Source organism: Protomyctophum parallelum (genome assembly GCF_964188405.1).
Source record: "Protomyctophum parallelum genome assembly, chromosome: 18".
In the NCBI taxonomy this organism is placed as follows: Eukaryota; Metazoa; Chordata; class Actinopteri; order Myctophiformes; family Myctophidae; genus Protomyctophum; species Protomyctophum parallelum.
In genome coordinates this window covers 34,419,757-34,439,881 of record NC_139716.1, presented here as the reverse complement: position 1 = coordinate 34,439,881, position 20,125 = coordinate 34,419,757, and the positions used below count along the sequence as shown (strand labels likewise).

The 20,125-nt window shown below is 44.3% G+C and overlaps 2 protein-coding genes across 2 annotated transcripts; both read right to left on the bottom strand.

Annotated features, from left to right (window-relative positions):
• Positions 1-5,651: 5,651 nt before the first annotated feature.
• rwdd (RWD domain containing 4) lies at positions 5,652-18,870 on the bottom strand (the record flags this gene model as incomplete). The annotated part of the gene is made up of 7 exons (XM_083789554.1): positions 18,710-18,870; positions 17,579-17,659; positions 16,975-17,084; positions 14,457-14,607; positions 13,580-13,691; positions 7,084-7,138; positions 5,652-5,655 (listed from the first exon to the last, which is right to left on the bottom strand). Exons 1-7 carry the CDS (start codon positions 18,731-18,733, stop codon positions 5,652-5,654), a joined length of 537 nt encoding a protein of 178 aa, XP_083645680.1. The 5' UTR covers positions 18,734-18,870.
• On the bottom strand, positions 8,454-10,661 carry LOC310875619 (mRNA export factor GLE1-like; the record flags this gene model as incomplete). Its single annotated transcript, XM_083788907.1, has 1 exon — positions 8,454-10,661. One exon carries the CDS (start codon positions 10,659-10,661, stop codon positions 8,454-8,456), a length of 2,208 nt encoding a protein of 735 aa, XP_083645033.1.
• Positions 18,871-20,125: the final 1,255 nt, after the last annotated feature.

Here is a 20,125-nt window from a genome sequence, read left to right as displayed (position 1 = left end):
AATGAATGAACAAAAAGAAAGAAAGAAAGAAAAATTGATTCTGAACTTTGCGATATTGTGGCATTAAAAAAATCGCTATATATTCATAATTTCTTGCCCACCCCTACCTGTCACGGTGCTGCAGACACCGTCGTCATGGTCTTTCTCCGTCCCCTCGTCCCTGAGTGTCAACAGACTCTTCGGTACGTTATCCTCTTCCATGGTTACTTTGAGTGTCACCAGACTTTTCGGTACCTTCACCTCACCCATGGTTACTTTGAGTGTTACCAGACTTTTCGGTACCTTCTTCTCATCCATGGTTACTTTGAGTGTCACCAGACTCTTCGGTACTTTCACCTCACCCATGGTTACTTTGAGTGTTACCAGACTTTTCGGTACCTTCTTCTCATCCATGGTTACTTTCCTTCGTTCGCTCACGTCTGGTAAGATCTGGAAGGTCTTGTCCTGTCAGAACGAAGCCATTCGGGGCCAGTTTGACGGATGTGTGACAGATTTGTGACAAAAACATTGACACGTGATGATATAAACAGATTTTGTTCAGGACACCCCGGTTTGAGAACCATTACTATTATTACACAACAATGCTCACCAGACTCTTCGGTACCTTCACCTCACCCATGGTAACTTTCCCTCGTTCGCTCACGTCTGGTAAGATCTGGAAGGTCTTGTCCTGTCAGAACGAAGCCATTCGGACCAGTTTGACGGATGTGTGACAGATTTGTGACGATTAATTGCGATTCATTATAAAGGGATCAAGCCCTTAGGGACTTTGGTCCCTAATAGTTTTTCTCTGTTTTTCTCTTCGCCTTCTGCCAAAAATAGCATTTCTGGCTGAACCGTGCAGTCGGTTTTCGAAACAATATGGTAAAGGTATATGCCAAATGGTAAGCACACGAAGCCCACGGCCATTGGCCAAAGTGTGGTGCTATAGCATTCAATTGAAAACAGGCATAGCCCATTGACCGCCGGCAATAAAACTTCGATACGCATATGTGTCTCCTCATGCCGAACGTTTGTGTTCTAACTTTTGACCTCTGACCTTTAGATCAGATTTGAATTATATAAAAACAGTTAAAATCTATGTCCTCCGGGGATCTTCTATAATGATGAACATTATATTCCTCAGCCTAGTAGTCTGTGAAAAATGTCACGTAAATTGCAAGCTGTGTTCATGATTCGAGGCTTTTGTTCAAAACGAGCCAATCCTGCAAACGTTGAAAGCCAATGTTAGCCAATTATGATGGAATATGAAATATTGGACAGATCCATCTTGAGAACATGACTGTAGAGATACTGTGTAACAATTTGCACCTTCCTAACTACATGACTGCCTGCCTAAATATGTCCCAAACCGACTCCTGAGGTCTTCCACTGCTGGCCATGCTCGCTGTGCCTAAAAAAATGGCAACTAAAAAACACAGTGAAGCAGATTTCTGCTTCTACGGACCGACGGCGTGGAACAAACTCCCACTGTACCTTCGACAGGCAGCCTCTGTAGACACTTTTAAAGCACAGCTCAAGACCTACTTCTACACTCTTGCATTACTTGATACACAGATGTTTCTAATATCTAAATGACATTACTTGATAGGCTACTGTTTTATATCTAAATAATTTATGTTTTATATATAAAGCAGTTTACCTGATGCACAGATGTTGGACTGTGGGCGATGGCAGGGAATATCACCGCCTCTCTGTCAACCTGCAACATGACACAAATGATCAGGCTATTTAAAAGAAAATACTAAACTATCATATATAATATATTACTGTAATTTATTATTTAGGCACTTCTAAAAAATTACAAACATGTTTTATTAATAGCACAGGCCAGAAATTCTCAACTTGCAAGCACACCCAGTTTGAGATGCATTAGGCCAAGGACCCCCATTTGATATGATTTATCTGGAACCCTTACAAGCAGACGGCCGGAACAAACTCCCACTATACCTTCCACAGGCAGCCTCTGTAGACATTGTTTTAAAGCACAGCTCAAGACCTATACACTCCTGCTTTTAAAATCCTTGTTATTCATGTCCCCATGCACTGCATTGTCTTATTCACTGCTATTATTTTAATGTTTTATTTGCTTTAAAAATAATCTTTATTGCTCTGGAAAAACACTTTGAGCTGAATTTCATGTCATGAAAGGTGCTATACAAATAAAGTTGTAGGCCTATTATTCTTTCTACAGTGTAAAATCCTGTCCATTTAAGGAGATAGGCCTACTTTGTTTTGTTTATCCAAGAAGCCAAAGTAGGCTATAAAAACAAATGTTGATTTTCTCCTTTGGCTGAAATGAGCAACTCACCTGCACATTTATATGCCGAGCTAGAGAGACGACCTCTGTAGTTCTGTTACTGTCTGTACTGAACAAACTTTTTACCAAAAACGTTTTGTTTAAACCAAACAAACATAAACATGTATATACTTAACTTACCTTGTTTTTCCTCTTGGGAACCTCAGCACCTCTATAGTAGGTCCACATCGCTGCAGCGCTGACTGCTACTGACACACACACACCTATCGTATTCTGTGACTTGTGACTCATGACACACACACACACACACACACACACAGGTGACCTACCGGTATCATATTGTGACTCATGACACACACACACACACACACACACACACACACACACACACACACACACACACACACACACACACACACACACACACACACACACACACACACACACACACACACACACACACACACACACACACACACACACACACACACAGGTGACCTATTTTATTCTGTGACTAATGACACACTAATGACTAATGACACACGTACGTGAACTATCTTATTCTGTGACTCATGACGCGCACACACACACACACACACACACACACACACACACACACACACACACACACACACACACACACACTCTCTCTGTTGTGACTCATGGATCAGATCAGACCTAATTAAAATTAATTCTCAAACCAAATCTACATGCCAACAACAAAGTGACATTTTGCCTTTTGTAAAATGGTAACACATGAGTGTGTCAGTGTGTGTGTGACTGTAACCGGAACATAATAGGGCATATCAGTGGGCATGGTTTGGTAGAGATTTACAAAAATATTATATCAATATCAATTATTTTAAGCCTACAATCAAGCCCTCCAGGATCGTGGTGATTCATGATAGGCCTAATTAATTCATAGTTCATATAAAACCTCAGCTCAGTTTTTCAGCTCACAGGGAGGAACACATGTTTTTCTTAAGAAAGAAAAGTCAAAAGCCAGATATTCTGTTGACGTGTTATAAATATCTTGTATATGTCAGAATACAACCACAAGTAAGATGCGCAAACGCGGGAAGCGAACGCAGCTTGTGTGTGTGGTTGTGTGTGTGTGTGTGTGTGCTACAGCTGCGCCCTGTGTGTGTGTGTGTGTGTGTGTGCTACAGCTGCGCCCTCTGGTGGCGGGCGGGTGGTGTCACAGCGGGACAGACACAGACACACACACACAGACAGACATGATCTGCAGGGTCTCATAGTTAGTGCTCATTGCATTCGCAATTACGCACGCACTACCATATAGGCTATATAGCCTACAACAGTATATTTGTTTTACGTGAAGCTTGGCATCCAGCGCCCCGTCGTAGCCCATTACAATGGCAGTGAACGTTATTTGAAGTTAAAGCTACAATCTGGGACTTGTTTTAGTTAAGAGTATCAAATAATAAAAAAAATTCTAGTAGAATAATCCATTAAAGAAAATACGAAGGCAGTCAATCTATCAATAGTCAATTAGAGGTGGTCTGGTCTTTACTCTATCACTGAGACATTTACATTGTCTGGTAGTCTGGTAGGACCCCTAGTGTTTGACTAGCAGTACTGCGTGAGTGATGTCTTTTGTGAAGCAGGAATTCTGTCTTAACCTGATTCAACAAAGGCTTTCCAAAATCAGTACTTCTAAAACGTTTGCGTGCCAAGGACCCCCCAAATTATATTTATTTGGCTGCGGACCCCCTACCCCCTCCCCTAATCCAACGACAACTAATTATTCTACTGTCTTGGGTCAAAGAGGCTAAATGTCATCAAACGGTGGTTTGTGGCTCAAATGCCAAATAGATAGTGGACCTTGATATGAAAAAGTTTGAAAACGGGGACCGGAGTTCCAGGTGGTACCCAGCTAAATGATGGAGTTGGTAAACAAATGGACCCTTGTAGATCTTTAACTCAAGTGTAAAATGAAACCAAATGGACGCTTAGAATTGTTATTTCGACCTGTTATCTCTCCTAATAGTACAAACATAAAATACAGCATGGAATTGAGCAAAAAGAAAAACTTATCCAACGATAACATTTAGTTTTGCATCTACAAGGCTAAATCTCATCAAACGTAGGTCCGTGGCTCAAATGCTGAATAAATAGTGGACCTTTGAAAACCACTGTTTTAGAGGACTGCCTTAATAATGTTAAGTTATCTATCAAATATTTAAGCTCGTCATTGTAACAGAAACCATGTGCATTCTCCCATTGACAAAAACAAACTGTTGTGGAATCCAAATAAACCACAGAAATTATCTTTTCACTGAACTATACCATACCACACTATAGTCTTGAACTGCTATACACCTTCTGAAAGCAGAGGAAGGAAGCAGTCAATCTGTTCGTCGTTTAAGTTCTGTTAATTTATGTTAATCAGCAAGCTATAATATACTGTATGCTTCGACTGATGTGAGTTACATTACAGTACGTCTTAACAGCGGGCGTGAGCCTGGCGTATTTTCCGGAATTGCGTTATTTGTCTATGGGACCCAGCCTGTGCTGCTTCGTTTACCCTCCACGTGGAGCAGTGATACGTTTACCATTACATACGGTAATGACAGCAGGAACGCCCACTTGGAGGTTTTTATCGCGCAGGGTCGCCACCGTTCGCCTGCTATTAAAATGTAGTCTTAGGACAAGTTGAAGTGGGTGGAGAGGCAGGAGATCCGCTTAGCGAAGCATGGCAGATTCACAGGTCAACGGCAAAGATTAAATAAAATTAAAAACATGTGTCCACATACATACAGTAGGTAATTTATTTTGAATTCATTGTGTCTACTGTAAATTGTCTGTCTGGCGGCCACAAGCAACGTCGTCAATCAAAACAAATGTCACCCACGGGTCCAGAAGAGATAGAAAGGACTGTTGTTGAACTTTGTAGAACCGTGTGTGTGTGTGCGTGTATGTCTGTGTGCGTGTGTTCCACCTGAGCCATGGAGGTGGCCATCTTTTAAGTACGGACTAACCTGGAGTCTCTCAAGGCTCAATACTAGTCTCTTCTGCTTTCCGTTATTGTGAAAATAGCTGAAAATAGCAGATCGCCAAGCTTTGATACGGATTCTGGGGGTTGAAGTGGGGTTTTTTTGTAAAGTGAGGTGAGATTTGGTGAGATTTGATATACATCAGCAATTCTCAACCATCTATTTATTCAAAGATATGCATTTTATACCACCCCGTTTGATAGGGTTTTCTTTAAATGTACGGGACCCCAATTTTGATTTAACCCAGAGAGCGCTCTCAGAGCATCCGAGTGGCGTTGTCAGTGGGGGGCAGTCTGTCTGTCATGGGAGGGGAGGGGGGAAACTGCTCCTCCACACATCTTCTTAAGATTCACCGTCTTTTCCTCCTGTTTTGCTCAGCTGAAACAGCAGAGGAGAGAGGAGAGTTAAACCAGGCAGTGACACATACAAGCGTCCATGTTCTTGTATTGTAGTAACCTAAATGAGGAGTATGATTAGGGTTGTCCCAATCCGATCACGTGATCAGAAATCGGGGCCGATCAAGTCATTTTCAAATGATCTGAATCGAATCGGGTGCAAAAAAAAACATAATCGGGACATCACTAGTATGAATGTTATAACCATATCATGATACCAGGCTAGATATTGTAGTCTGTGATTTTGGATTATAGCATAAACGTGTTCTATAAAAATATAAATATCGAATGGGGAAAAAATCGGTATCGGCAGATACTCAAATGATCGGAATCGGATCGGGAGCAAAAAGAAAAAGACGTGATCGAGACATCCCTAATTACGATAATTAATTATTACTGCAGGGTGATAGGCTCTAGGTGATGTCCTTTATTTTAAAGATGTTCCTTCTTTTTCTTTCTTTTTGTACTTTTGTGTTCACTACTGGAAGAGATGGTCTCAACCACCACCACCACAGTCCGGCAACAGACAGGCTTCTTTTGTTTAAAGTGGGAAATTATAAAAATAGTATTTTTTATTGGCCTAAAATATAGTCTATATACATACATTCATGAATCTGACCGGCTGTCGGCATTGAGCAATTATTTTAATAGTGGTTTATATGTGACCATACATACCATTAACATCCTATATATGGCAAGATTTTCAAATATTCATTATGCTTTATGTAGCATGTGACATGTCAAACTAGGGGGTTTCCATGATTCCGAATCCATTTCAAGCATAAGTTTTGCACAAAAAACACTCCTTGGGCTAAAAATGGCCATAGCCACAAATTGTGCCGACCTCATCACATTTGTGATGATTGCAATGGCCGTTTTTAGCCCAAGGAGTGTTTTTTTTTGTGCAAAGCTAATGCTTGGAATGGATTCAGAAATGGGACAATATTTTAGGCCAATAAAAATAAACTATATGGCCCAGGCCGTAGCGTAACGGTCTGGGCACCGGACTGGTAATCCAGTCGCAGTGTGCCGCGGGTTCGACTCCCGGACCCGACACGGCCTTTACTGCATGTCATCCCCCCATCTCTCTCCCGTTTCCTGTCAGCCTACTGTCTGTCCCTTAAAAAATCAATAAAAGGCGTAAGCCGCAAAAAAATATCTTAAAAAAATAAATAAAAATAAACTATATAACAAATGTCCCACCCCACAACCCCGACTGCCAGTGTGTTTTCCAGAGAATTAAATCAAGTTTATAGTACTTACATGCTGGACAGTCATGAATCGTTGATAAGCGAGAGGATGAGAGAGGAGAGAGGGAGAGAGAGAGAGTGTTAATCATCAACATTCAATGCACATTTAATTTAATGTCTGCCACCTTGTGGGTGGAGAAGGTGAATGCAGAAGACAGTACAGTACCTTGACAACGTCGACCCAGTCCCATCCTCTGGGCAGCTCCCCTTTGTTATCTGATGAGGAGAGAGAGAGAGCACAGATTAGACACTTATGGACAGTGGTGGAAAACTTACTCACATGTTTAACTTGAGTTAAAAGTATCAATATCGCAATGAATAGACATACCCTGTTACAAGTAAAAGTATCAAAGAAATCACTGATGTACATCACCGTACACCACATTCCATGCTCAGTCAATAAAATGTGTGCACTAACACACACTATGCAGAATGTCCCATTTCACAAGTTTTCAAATGTGTAAAATGTCTAAACAATATTGTGAATAAAACAAATATCGACCTGAAACGTTTGTGAACGATTGTACACACACACACACACACACACACACACACACACACACACACACAAGTAGATTGGCTATTTTCAAATGGTATGTCACGTTAATAATCAAAATATACTAGTAACTAGTAACCAACGTTTTCAAATAATTGCACTGGAGTAAAAAGTACAGTATTTGCATATGGTATGTATGTAGTGTCAGCTCAATGTGTTCTTATATTATCATCACTTTACCCAAATACTGCTCATTGTGCTCTTACATTATCATCACTTTACCCAAATTCTACAGCTCAATGTGTTCTTATATTATGATCACTTTAGCCAGATACAGCTCAATGTGTTCTTATATTTATATTATCATCACTTTAACCAAATACAGCTCAATGTGTTCTTATATTATCATCACTTTACCCAAATACAGCTCAATGTGTTCATATATTATCATCACTTTACCCAAATACAGCTCAATGTGTTCTTATATTATCATCACTTTACCCAAATACAGCTCAATGTGTTCTTATATTATCATCACTTTACCCAAATACAGCTCAATGTGTTCTTATATTTATATTATCATCACTTTAACCAAATACAGCTCAATGTGTTCTTATATTATCATCACTTTACCCAAATACAGGTCAATGTGTCCTTATATTATCATCACTTTACCCAAATACAGCTCAATGTGTTCTTACATTATCATCACTTTACCCAAATACAGCTCAATATGTTCTTATATTATCATCACTTTACCCAAATACAGCTCAATGCGTTTCCCCTATATGTATTATTGTGTGGCGGGCAACCACACAATCATCACCAGCCACCACAGTATCATCACCAGCCGCCGGAAAAAGGCAGGCCGGAAAAAGGCAAAAAAAAGACGGCACACGTGTGCACGGGTCAGGCACATGCAGGCACGCTGCATGAGCGTGCATGGGAGAAAGCTCCCCCACACCATCAGCTTCTGGCTAGGGGAGACACTGCTGGAATAACGGCAGGTCGGAACAGTGACATTACCGTTACCAATCAGGACTTCCAGAAAGCCGAGCTGAGCTGGCCTTTAGGCAGAAGCACGCGTCTGCTCCTGAGCGACGTCTCCAGAAATTCCCTGAGCCGGACCACGGCGCCTGCTTGCCCCGTGGCGCCAGCGCCAGCGGCTTCGATCCTGGGCAGGTACTCCTCCCTGCCGAGCCGGAGCATCTTCCAGAACTGTCCATGGTACTGCCTCTCCAGGGCGTTGCCGCACACCTCCAGGACGTCCAGCAGCAGCGTGGCCGTGATGTCTGGCGTCGGCTCGCTGTTGAGCGTCTGGGCCAGCCAGCGCCACGCTTGGTCCAGGCCGTGCGGGTGGGGGGGACGCGGGTCACTCGCGGACCCACCGCCGTCGTGGGGCCACCTCTGCTGCATGATGGCAGCGTACAGGCGCATCATCCCGGACATCCTCTTCAGGAAGGCATCCTGGCCCTCCACACCACCGCTGTCCACGCGGTAGCCGAGCAGCCTCTGGCGTTCCTCCGCCGAGGCGGTCCCACCCGCCACCGCCGCGGGGGGAGGGGGATGGTGGGGCACGGCGTAAGGGCACTTCCTGTGCAGGTGGGCGAGGAAGAGCTTGCCCACTCTGGGGTGCGCCTCCCAGAGCCCCGAGGCCACCGCAGCGATGGGGAAGGCGGCCTCGTGGTGCGATGCCACCTCCTCCTCCCCCTGTCTCACGAACTTCTCCGCCAGCTTGTAGGCGACGTAGTCCGGCCCCGCAGGGTGGTGGGAGGCGGAGAAGGACCTCCCGGCAGAGGCCGACGACGCCAGGGTGGTTCCGCGCAGCAGCGCGTCGAGCTTGTTGTAGATATTCTGGAGCGTCGAGCCCGACACGCTGGAGATCTGGCTGACCGGGATGGCGGCCGCCTTCTGGAGCTCCCTCCTCAGCGTCTTGGTCTTCAGGTCTTTGGGGTCGCACAAGTCATGGAAGGAGCTCTCACAGTGCGCAGCGTTGTCCTGCAGCTCCTGGTACCACTGAAGAGTACCGCCATTCTTGGCCTGAAGACCATACCCCTGCGGCGCTTCTTCCGGGGCTGAAACGGACGCTGCCTTCTTCCTCTTCTGCTCCTCCTGCTTCTTCCGCTGTGCCTCCTCTTCCTCCTTCCGCCGTGCCTCCTCTTCCTCCTTCCTCTTCATCTCTTGGGTTTCGGAGGCCTCCTGCATCGTCTTGACGAGGTCCCTCACCTCTTGCAGGGCCAGTTTCACCATCGTCACGTCCTCGTCGGAGGGGAACTCGCCGGCGTCGGTCACGCAGAGCACAACCTCGGACACCTGGGAGCAGAGCTGCTTAGCACGGGTGACATAGAACGGGGTGTCAGAGGCGGCGGCTGGACCCGTTTTCAGTTCCATGAGCGTGCCGAGTTTCAGGATCTCTTCCTGGATGGCCTTAAGTTTCCGCAGCCTCTCTCTGCCCTCCTCCTCTGCTTGCCTCCGCCTGTCCGCGTCGGCCTCCTCCCGCTGGCGCTGCTGCTCCGCTTCCCGCAGGCGCTGCTGAAGGATCTCCGTCCTTCGTGTCTGCTCTTCTTTCAGATTCTCGCGGCGCCTGGCGATCTCCTTCGCCTCTCGGTCCGCTGCGTCCGTCTCGCTCTGACGCTCCTGGCGGTGTTTCAGATCCAGCCGTTCTTCGAAACGTCGGAGCTGCTCGTACGCGATGTCTGCCGCCGAGGCGGACAGCCGCTGCTGCGTCTCCTGCCTCAGAGCGAGCTCGGCGCGGGCCTCGGCGCGGTGCTTCTCTTCCAGGATGCGTAGACAACCCACTGTTCGTGTCGCTCTGGGAGACAGCAGGGAGACAGCATGTCTATGCTGGAAAGGATTGCCAAGAGCATCTCCTGGTGACTTCCTCCGGACATCACCAGAAACCCGTTCATTGTCCGTCTTTGTGGAAGGGGTCACAAGTGGCGATGAAAGACCATTTTCTTGAAGGGTGGTAAACGATGATGAGCTCGCAGAGAGCGGCGACCGGGACTCCTCGCGCGGACTCCAGTCACGGGAAACTGATCTGAGAGAGCAGGGCTCGATCTGAGATCGGGGACAGAGTCGTCTGTTCAGGATGAGCCGGGAGAGGGCGAGCAAACTGGAAGTCTCGTTGTAACCCGCTAAAACGTCCTCGCCCCTTTCCAGCCAGTGTGCATCATACTTGAGTCGTCCCTTTGAGGAGAATTCCAAGGCTTCTAATGTCTCCCGCAGATTTCCAGCATGCATGGCGATGGGAGCCGATAAACTAAACTAGTCTCTGTGGAAACGCTATCCTGCGCTGGCTGTTGATATTGGTACATGAATAACGATCCCGTTGTTTAATGTACCAATGAAAGATCATTGATAACAGTGTCCATTTGTAACTCGTGTTACAAATGTAAACAAACGGACGGCGTTACATCGGTTAAACAAAAACCCGGGAACCTGATTCCCATTTATCTGAGGCGAGCAGATTAATGAAGTAGTGTGGCAAGGAACCGTGTTCTTTTCTATGCAAATGCAGATGTCACAAAACGTTGACATCAGATGTGTCATTACATCAACAACAATGACGTGAAACGACACACGTATGACATCACGTTGCGATAATGGCATAACGTAAACATTATTGCGACCGCAGGTTATGAAAACCTGTGAAAAAACAGTCAGTCCGTCCGTCACAACTCGTGACACGTTCCATATATGGCCGTCAGTCCGTCATGCCTCGTGACACGCTCCATATATGGCCGTCTCCATATATGAAGATCACGACACTGACCTCAACAAACCCTGGATAGTCATACATGAAGACTGGATCATCACCTAGATCTGCATATATGGAGCCGGCCAGAAACTCTACATCTGACCTCAAACCTTTAGATCTCTATGGAGCTGATCTGTTCTGACATTCCATATGTTGATCCTCCACACCCGTCCTTCCTCTTCGATGTCTCCCTTTTGACTGATACCTGTCCATTCAAACTCTAGATAGGCCCGCCCCAAAGTTATTAGCGCAGTCACGCCCGGTAGCCGGCGAAAACCTTGAGTTCTCAACAGGCCCGAAAACTAGTGCTCAGCCAATCAAATCACAAATATGGTACACACAGACACAAAGCTGGGCATCTGGGAAAGAATCCAGGATAAATTCATTTTAGTAAATCCGTTTACATTGAGGAGGATTGAGCAGACTTTTCACTGCAGGTTATATCGATCTCCTAGCAAGCTAAAGCCATTCACCTAAAGCTCAAAGTGCTTTACAGAGCAATAAAAGAAGAAAAAAAAAGATAAACATGAAATAACATTAAAACAATAGAAGCAAAAAAAAGAACAGTGAATCAGGGAAAACAATGAGGACATGAATAACAACACAGATATTTAAAAAATAACTAAGAGCAAGAGTGAATAAATATGTCTTGAGATGTTATTTAAATTTGTCACTGTGTTTTTAGGCACATCGAGCAGGCCAGTAGTGGAGGACCTAAGGGGCGTTTTGGGACATATAGGCAGGCAGTCAGAGGGGTAGGAAGTTGCCAGACCATTGAGAGCTTTATAAACAAGTAAAATATTTGTAAAATAAAACCTAAAAACAACCAGGAGCTAATGTAGTGAAGCTAAAACTGGAGTAATATGTTCTCTCATCTTAGTTGTCTCCACCAGGCCGAAGGCATGGGGGGAGAGTATGTTTGTCCGTCCGTCCGTCCGTCCGTGTGTGTGTCCGTGAGCAGCTAATCTCCCGCACCGTTAACCCGGTCGATGCCAAATTTTGCACACACACTCCCTGGATGCCAACGATGAACCTCTGCCCCAAAATTTCCAGAACGGCCTGTTATAGCGCCAGGAGGCCGCTTTGTGCAAAACAAGTTTTTGCACAGTACACCTACAGATTTTGTCCAAACATCGCGCAAATTGGTACACAGTCTCTCTAGAGCCATTCAACGAAACGGGTCTTTCAGATTTCTCAGACTCCATCCTGATTGGTTAAGATTGGCTTCCAAAGTTCACAGGAGTGCTCAGTTTCAAACAAAATGCTGCAAATCATGAACACATCGCGTGATTTCCGTGAAATTGTGCACGCACATTCCCACTAGGCCGAGGAAGAAATGCCACATGAACAATTTCAACTCAGCCTCAAGGTGGTGCTATAACTGGCCGAAAAGTGTTTTAACCTCTAATTGTCTCCACCAGGCCGAAGGCATGTGGGGAGAGTATGTTTTGCACTCCGTCCGTCCGCGTGTCCGTCCGTGTGTCCGTCCGTCCGTGTGTCCGTCCGTCCGTCCGTCCGTGAACAGCTAATCTCGGCCACCGTTAACCCGGTCGATGCCATATTTTGCACACACACTCCCTGGATGCCAACCATGAACCTCTGCCCCAAACTTTCCAGAACGGCCTGTTATAGCGCCACCAGGAGGCCGCTTTGTGCAAAACAAGTTTTTGCACAGTACACCTACAGATTTTGTCCAAACATCACGCAAATTGGTACACAGTCTCTCTAGAGCCATTCAACGAAACGGGTCTTTCAGATTTATCAGACTCCATCCTGATTGGTTAAGATTGGCTTCCAAAGTTCACAGGAGTGCTCAGTTTCAAACAAAATGCTGCAAATCATGAACACATCGCGTGATTTCCGTGAAATTGTGCACCCACATTCCCACTAGGCCGAGGACGAAATGCCACATGAACAATTTCAACTCAGCCTCAAGGTGGCGCTATAACTGGCCGAAAAGTGTTTTTACCTCTAACTGCACGGATCTGTGGATAACCTGGTGGAGACCTGTGCCCGGAAGGGCACTTTTTCTAGTTTTCATTGTTTTGTTCCACTTTTGCTGTGGCAATGTAAACGTCACACACACACACACACACACAAACAAACATGTTACATATTACTCCTAAACATTTGCCAAACATCACACACTCTCCTATCCTCCTGGTGGAGACCTGTGCCCAGAAGGGCACTTTTTCTAGTTTTAGTTTAAACTCTGGCTGCTGCATTTTTAACTTGTTTTGAAATGGTAATCTCTAATCTTTCAAGTTGTTGTCTTTGACAGGCCAGAAAAAAAGTATGTTGCCGTAATCAAGCCGAGAGAAAACAAAAGCGTGCATCTGAGTCTTTTGAATCGTCCAAAACAGACAGACAGGCTCTAAAAATCACACAATGTTTCACTCACCTGTTCTGCAGGTGATCTTTCTCTTCTGAGACTTGGACAGCTGTTCCTTCTTCTCCCTCTTCTTTCCCGCCGGGGCATCACTGGTCATGTTGTTGTTGTCCGAGACGGCTATCTGTAAAACACCAGTCACACAGTCAGCACCGGCGCTGATGCAAAAGCATGGACAAAAATGAGGGCCAGTGGCAAATGTATCTTATCGTCTACCCCTGTTGCTGGGGTTCAGCAGGGGTTCTCAACCTGGGGGTCGCCAAAGTATTGTGGGGGGTCCCCAGATTATTAACCCATTCTGACCGGGCACCCATTTTGGTGTTAGCATCATGTTATGCTTTAGCTATTTAAAAATAGCAGACCTACAAGCTCATATCGCGCCACCGAGTGGCGCGATACGAGCTTGTAGGTCTGCTATTTTTGAAAAATCGAAGAGCGACTGACATTTCTAGAATCTGATCTCAGGTCAGAATGGGTTCATCAGACCAGTGTGTGTCCGGCGGAAACCTCGTATGAATCTGATCTCAGGTCAGAATGGGTTAAGAAACAAGCGCAAATTGATGAAATCAATTAATTACCAGCTGCATTAATATTATCTGCGGGGGTCCGCTATAACTTTATATTGCTTTTGATTGATCAAGTCATAATGCTACATGGCGACATGGCCAAAACATTTCTGGGGGTCCACAGCCCAAAACGTTGAGAGCCCCTGGAGTACAGTAACACAGCGTTGCTACAGGCTGGTGGTTCTATAGAGAAACGTACCACAGGCTGGTGGTTCTATAGAGAAACGTACCACAGGCTGGTGGTTCTATAGAGAAACGTACCACAGGCTGGTGGTTCTATAGAGAAACGTACCACAGGCTGGTGGTTCTATAGAGAAACGTACCACTATGTTGCTGACGGGCTGGTGGTTCTCCATCAGGTCCAGCTGGTTCTCCTTGGCCCACTCAAACAGGGTGTACATCATGGCGGTGCCCAGGTTGCTCTCCGCCTGCTCCTCCAACCTGGTCAGGATCAGCTGCTTGGTCTCCGGTGCTCTGAGGGGGAAAACACACACACAGAACATTAGGGCAAAATAAAGTGATTCTCAGTGATAACCATTAACCAAAGGCTTAAAGATGGAGTGCCACGATGGGAGTCGGGGGCCACTTGGCAGATGTTGTGGTAGTTAGTGTGAATGCTGCGTAATGTTCCCAAGAGCAGATCATCCAACTGTTCCCAGAGACCACCTGGAGGTAGTCTCGGGACTGTGTACTCGGATACGGATCGCTGCAATGTGAAAGCATTGAATACAGTTGAATGAAGTGTACTCGGGTGCGGAAGAATCAAGGCCAATGCGAATTATGGGAACAGTTTGAATCAAATGGATTCAGTGTGAATTTGACCTATGGAGTTAACATTACTCTAATATGTATGAATATTCAAATATGTCTTCCCTGTGTATTTTTGGTTTCTGAGTCAAAAGGCCCAAACTAAAAAACACAATTCTTATGACATCATAACCCTAACCCCTCCCCCATTATCATACAACACACTGTGTGGACGAGGCTTAAGTTCAGATGGATGTTGCCACGGTGAAAACCAGGCACCAGTATACGTAATGAATATAAAAACATAATTTTTAACACATTTAACACATTTTTGAAAAACATTATCTTCCTACTAGTATAATCATAGCACCTGATTATCATGTTTTAGGGGGGAGGGGAGGGGGATCATGGGCCACGGCCCTCAATCTTTAACCCATTTTGGGCGGGAACCCCTTTTGGTGTTAACAACATGCTACATGTTAGCTATTGAAAAATCATGGCGCAAATTTGGAAACAGGTAGAAACAGATTTATATTTCAGAAAACGGTCTTGATTTAGAAGACATTTTTTAAATTTCGACGTCAGGTCTAAATGGGTTAAAGGACAACAGGTGAGTGTTAAATTTATTTTATTTGCTGCTTTCTTTCATTTTGGGGATTTTAGCAGTTTTTGACAGGGGGGCGGGGGCATTCGAGCATGGGGCTAAATATGTATTTTTTTACAAAATATTATGGCAATTTCTTTTTTTTATTATTTACTACAGTAAATAATAAGATCACAGGATCTACTGAATGTGAAGGTAGCCTAGCTACTGGGGGAAGGCTTATACTGTGTATAGGCTCAATATTTCAGTTTGTCACATTCAATAGATCCTGTGATCTTTTGTGGCCAGATGTAATTTCTTGGGGTTTATTAGGACTATAGTAAATAATACAAAAATAAATCACCATAAAATGTGGAAACAAATACATATTTAGCCCCATGCTCGAATGCCCCCGCCCCCCTGTCAAAAAGAGCTAAAATCCCTAAAACGAAAGAAAGCAGCACATGAAATAAAATTAAAACTCATCTTTTACTTTCTCTAATGACAACCTAATACATGAACCTTGGTTGAAAAAAACTAAAGTTGTCCTTTAAGCTCTCAAATAGTATTATCTCTATGTCATATCAATCAGCTGCACAGAGGCCAATAAATTAATACATATCAGCATTTAAAATGACAAACACATCTTCCCATAAAGGTATGACACAACATAATGCATGCACAGTTTACAACAGGTCCAAAACATTCATGACATATCACCGTGGATTAGAAAATACTGTTCCTGAAGAAACAGTGTTGGGGCTCGAGTAGCTCTCTACTCGAAGATGATTTTTTGATTTTGCAACTTATTTTGTTCACCCAGTGTCAATTATCCAATGTAATCCTGGGCGCTACACTTCCAACTGCCAACCTGGGGAGAGCAATAGACTTACTCGATGATCATGATGTGCCACATGGCTTCACACATCCCCTCCCTCTGTCTTCCTATTGGTTGACGCACATGACGTCACAGCTCCCTTCCCTCTGTCTGTCTTCCTATTGGTTGACCCGCATGACATCACAGCACAGGGGGGCGAACGGCCCGGGGGAGTAATTACGATAACAATAGTGGATTCGCTACTCGAGCCCACGATAAGAAACAATAAAAAGACCAGTACATCCCACATCCAATACAATAGGTGCTGGATAAAAGAATAATAAAAAAGGCCTCACTGACGGATTACTGTTATTGAATACCTCAACATCGATATTGTGAGATGCAACACTCCACTCCCCCCTCAAAATGAGGTTCCCCAAAGAGCAATACAATGCATTCCAATGGACAACTGTGTACAGCGCGCAATCTCAATCACAGCCAACAGTCTGTCGCATTTGCACAGAATGGAGCGACGCAAAATATTCAATGATTTTTCAAAGGTTGGTGAAAGACGCTCTGAATCACCCGACGTGTTAAGATGTCCAAGACGATATCTAATCTCATATCTCAATGTTCCAGCCCTAGTCCAGGAGCCCAGTTGGGTGTATGAACATGCAGGAAACGTGGAACTTACATCCTGTTGTTAAAGAAGCCATCGAGGGACATCTGAGGGACAGACTCAGGATACGTCTCTGGCCACGACACGTCCAACATGAAGGCCATGGAGTCTTCTAGCTCTCCTATCTGCAATAAAAACACATCCAACATCAACAAGCTTCTAGTTCTCCTATCTGTAATGGCAACAATCACATGTCACTTCAACATTAGTCTCATGTAGTCAGACAACTATCCCACAATCTCCAAATGCTATATAGGGATAAGGCGTACAAGATAGGGCCCAAGACTAAATCAGAATTTTCTTTCAATATGTACATTAAGACTAAAGGTCCTTATAGACTGGACTATATGACTATGGCACTGACAACTATGTTTTATTTAATTTACCAAAGGAAAAAAGATCACTTTGTGCACAGATTAGAGGAGGTATATTGCCACTTTACATTGAAACAGGTCGCTATATTGGGTTGGATGAAGAAGATTGAATCTGTATAATGGATGTTATAATGAAGGATAATAACTGAATTACCCTGAACTGAAAGGAAATGGGACTGAACGTTATGATAAAACTCACCCTGAACTGAAAGGAAACGGGACTGAATGTTATAAATAAAACTCACCCTGAACTGGAAAGAAACAGGACTGTTCTCCTTAAAGCACTCGTCTCCCTCGTAGATGGAGCGCAGAGCCTCCAGCTCCATCTGTTGAGGACATGACAGAGGTTAGAACAACACCACAAGGTTTGGTAAAAACACACACGACAACAGTAGCTACTAGCTATACTAGAAACTAGGGGTGGGTTTGATGAATCGATACGGCAATAATCGTATCGTATTCCTTCCCGATTATCGTATCGTACCACATCAATAGAGCAGGATATGATGTGTGTGACGCGGCTTTAACATCAGCCTCTACCCAACATTTACGATATATATGATTACATTACATTAAATTAAAGACCTGTAAGGGTCCATCCATGTGGTTTAGATTTGTACACTAGTTAGTTATGTTAGGGTCCACTATCTAATAATCTATCATTTAGCTGTGGACTCTGGAACCCTCAAAGAGTCCCTGGCCTGGATATATTGTTGTAGAGGAGTCTAAATCTTAGGCTATAGCTTTACATTGCCTTACAGTTTACATTGACTCTCTGTACTGTAAAACTATGTTTATCAAATGTATTTCATCTCATTGTCGCCTAATGTTGTGGGGACGAAATGACTCACATTTTCGACATACCGGTTAGTATTAGTAAAAGTATCAATTCTGCAATATAGAATACTCTGTTACAAGTAAAAGGGCGTTATTCAATGTACTCGAGCAAAAGTACAAAGGTATTGGCATCAAAATGTACTTAAAGTACAGCAGAATGTCCTAGCTCTGGTCCTTGCTTAATGCTTAATTCTGCCTTGAATAGCATTAGGGCTATATGGACCAGAGCTAAGAATGCCAAATGTATAAAATGTACTTACAATGTACTTACAGTACTTTGTAGTTATACTTTACACCACTGCCTAATGTTTATTATGACCAGAACTATAGCTCTGGTCCATAGCCCTAATGCTTAATTCTGCCATGCATTAAGGCAGAATTTTGCATTAGGGCTATGGACCAAAGCTAGCCCAGAACAAGGCTGGTATGGATGGCACCGGGTCAATAGGAAGATAGCATATCTGCTATTTTCAGCAGTCTAGCATTATTCCGGTAGGTAGCAATTTTTATGGTGGGTTTATGGCCGTTCCTCCGCTTACCTCTTGATCCTCGTTGGCCGTCATTAGCTGTGCGGTGTGTGTTCGTGTCTATGCGCTCATTATGACTCAAAACATTGATTATTTAGGCGTTAATTAATTGAAAGAACCATAATAATACACACACACACGCTGATTCAACATCCACAACCTCCATGCCGTCGCGCGCATGCGTACATTGCATGCATGCGTACTGGCTCACTTCCGGCTACTTCGCCAGGCTGGCCGGGCTAACCACAAAGACCTACTGTACTTATAGCAGCTACCGCCACCTCCTGTAGCGGAGTATGTTACGCAGGGTTATTTCCTACAGTCTAATAATAAACATAGAGAAATAATGCTTACATTATATTTTAGTAATATTTAAAGATGACAAAAAAAAAATCTATGGCAAAATCTTGTCTCTTTCAAATATCTTACATTTGTTCCTGGATTATTTCACCATCATTTAGTCAAATAAAATATAATTTAACTAGTATATAAATATAATAATCACATATTCGAAGATTAAAAAAAGAAAAAAGAAAACAAAAGGCCCCTAGGGCGCTAAGTCAGCCAGGGGCGCTGTGTAGGCCAAAGAAACCACCCCAAAACCTCACAAAACCTCCAAAATAGCCAACATTTCACATGCAGGGCCAGGGGTGACTTCTACAGAGCCATCCTTGGACTCTGAGAGCATTTTACACTCTCAAGAGTTAAATATCCCACCTGGACGTACCCCCTCCCCCAAGGACCACTGGTGGTCCCGGGACCACTGGTTGAGAGCTACAGTATGTTGTAGGCAGCTTGACTCCTGAATGAGTAGTCCCATGCTGTGGTGGAAGAATAATGTCAGGTTTCAAGCCAGAAGGGACAAATGCCCCTTATTACTTGCGCAAGCAGAGCACGCAAGTACTGCGATCCGCAGGGTATGTTATGTATGTATGTCGGTGTTGTCCACCGGCCAATAAGGGACCACCATTCTTATCAGTTATCAGTTATGCGATCGGCTGGGTATGTATTATGTCGGTGTTGTCCACCGGGCAATAAGGGACCACCATTCTTGAGGACGTAAAATAGTACTTTTCAAGGTTGGTATACTATAAGGTCAATAGGGGGTATGTATGTATGTATGTGTTGCAACGTACGACTGCTGCTCTGAGTAGCCTACTAGAGCTCTCTGCTGTCTGTCTGGGTATGATTGGCGTAGCGTAGAGCCTCTAGGACTCAGAGAGACAGCAGAGAGCTTTAGGACTTTAGCAGCACCAGTACCAGCAGTGGCACGACTGGTGCGCAGTGCACTCTGCTTGTGCACAAAGTAGGCCATGCATGGCCTGCTTGTGCAGTTCTGTGCTGTCACAAAATTTGACCATAGGCTATGGTAGGCTCATGGGAAACGGTCAATAATTGAATCTCACTGTCATTTTGTCAAAGGGGCTC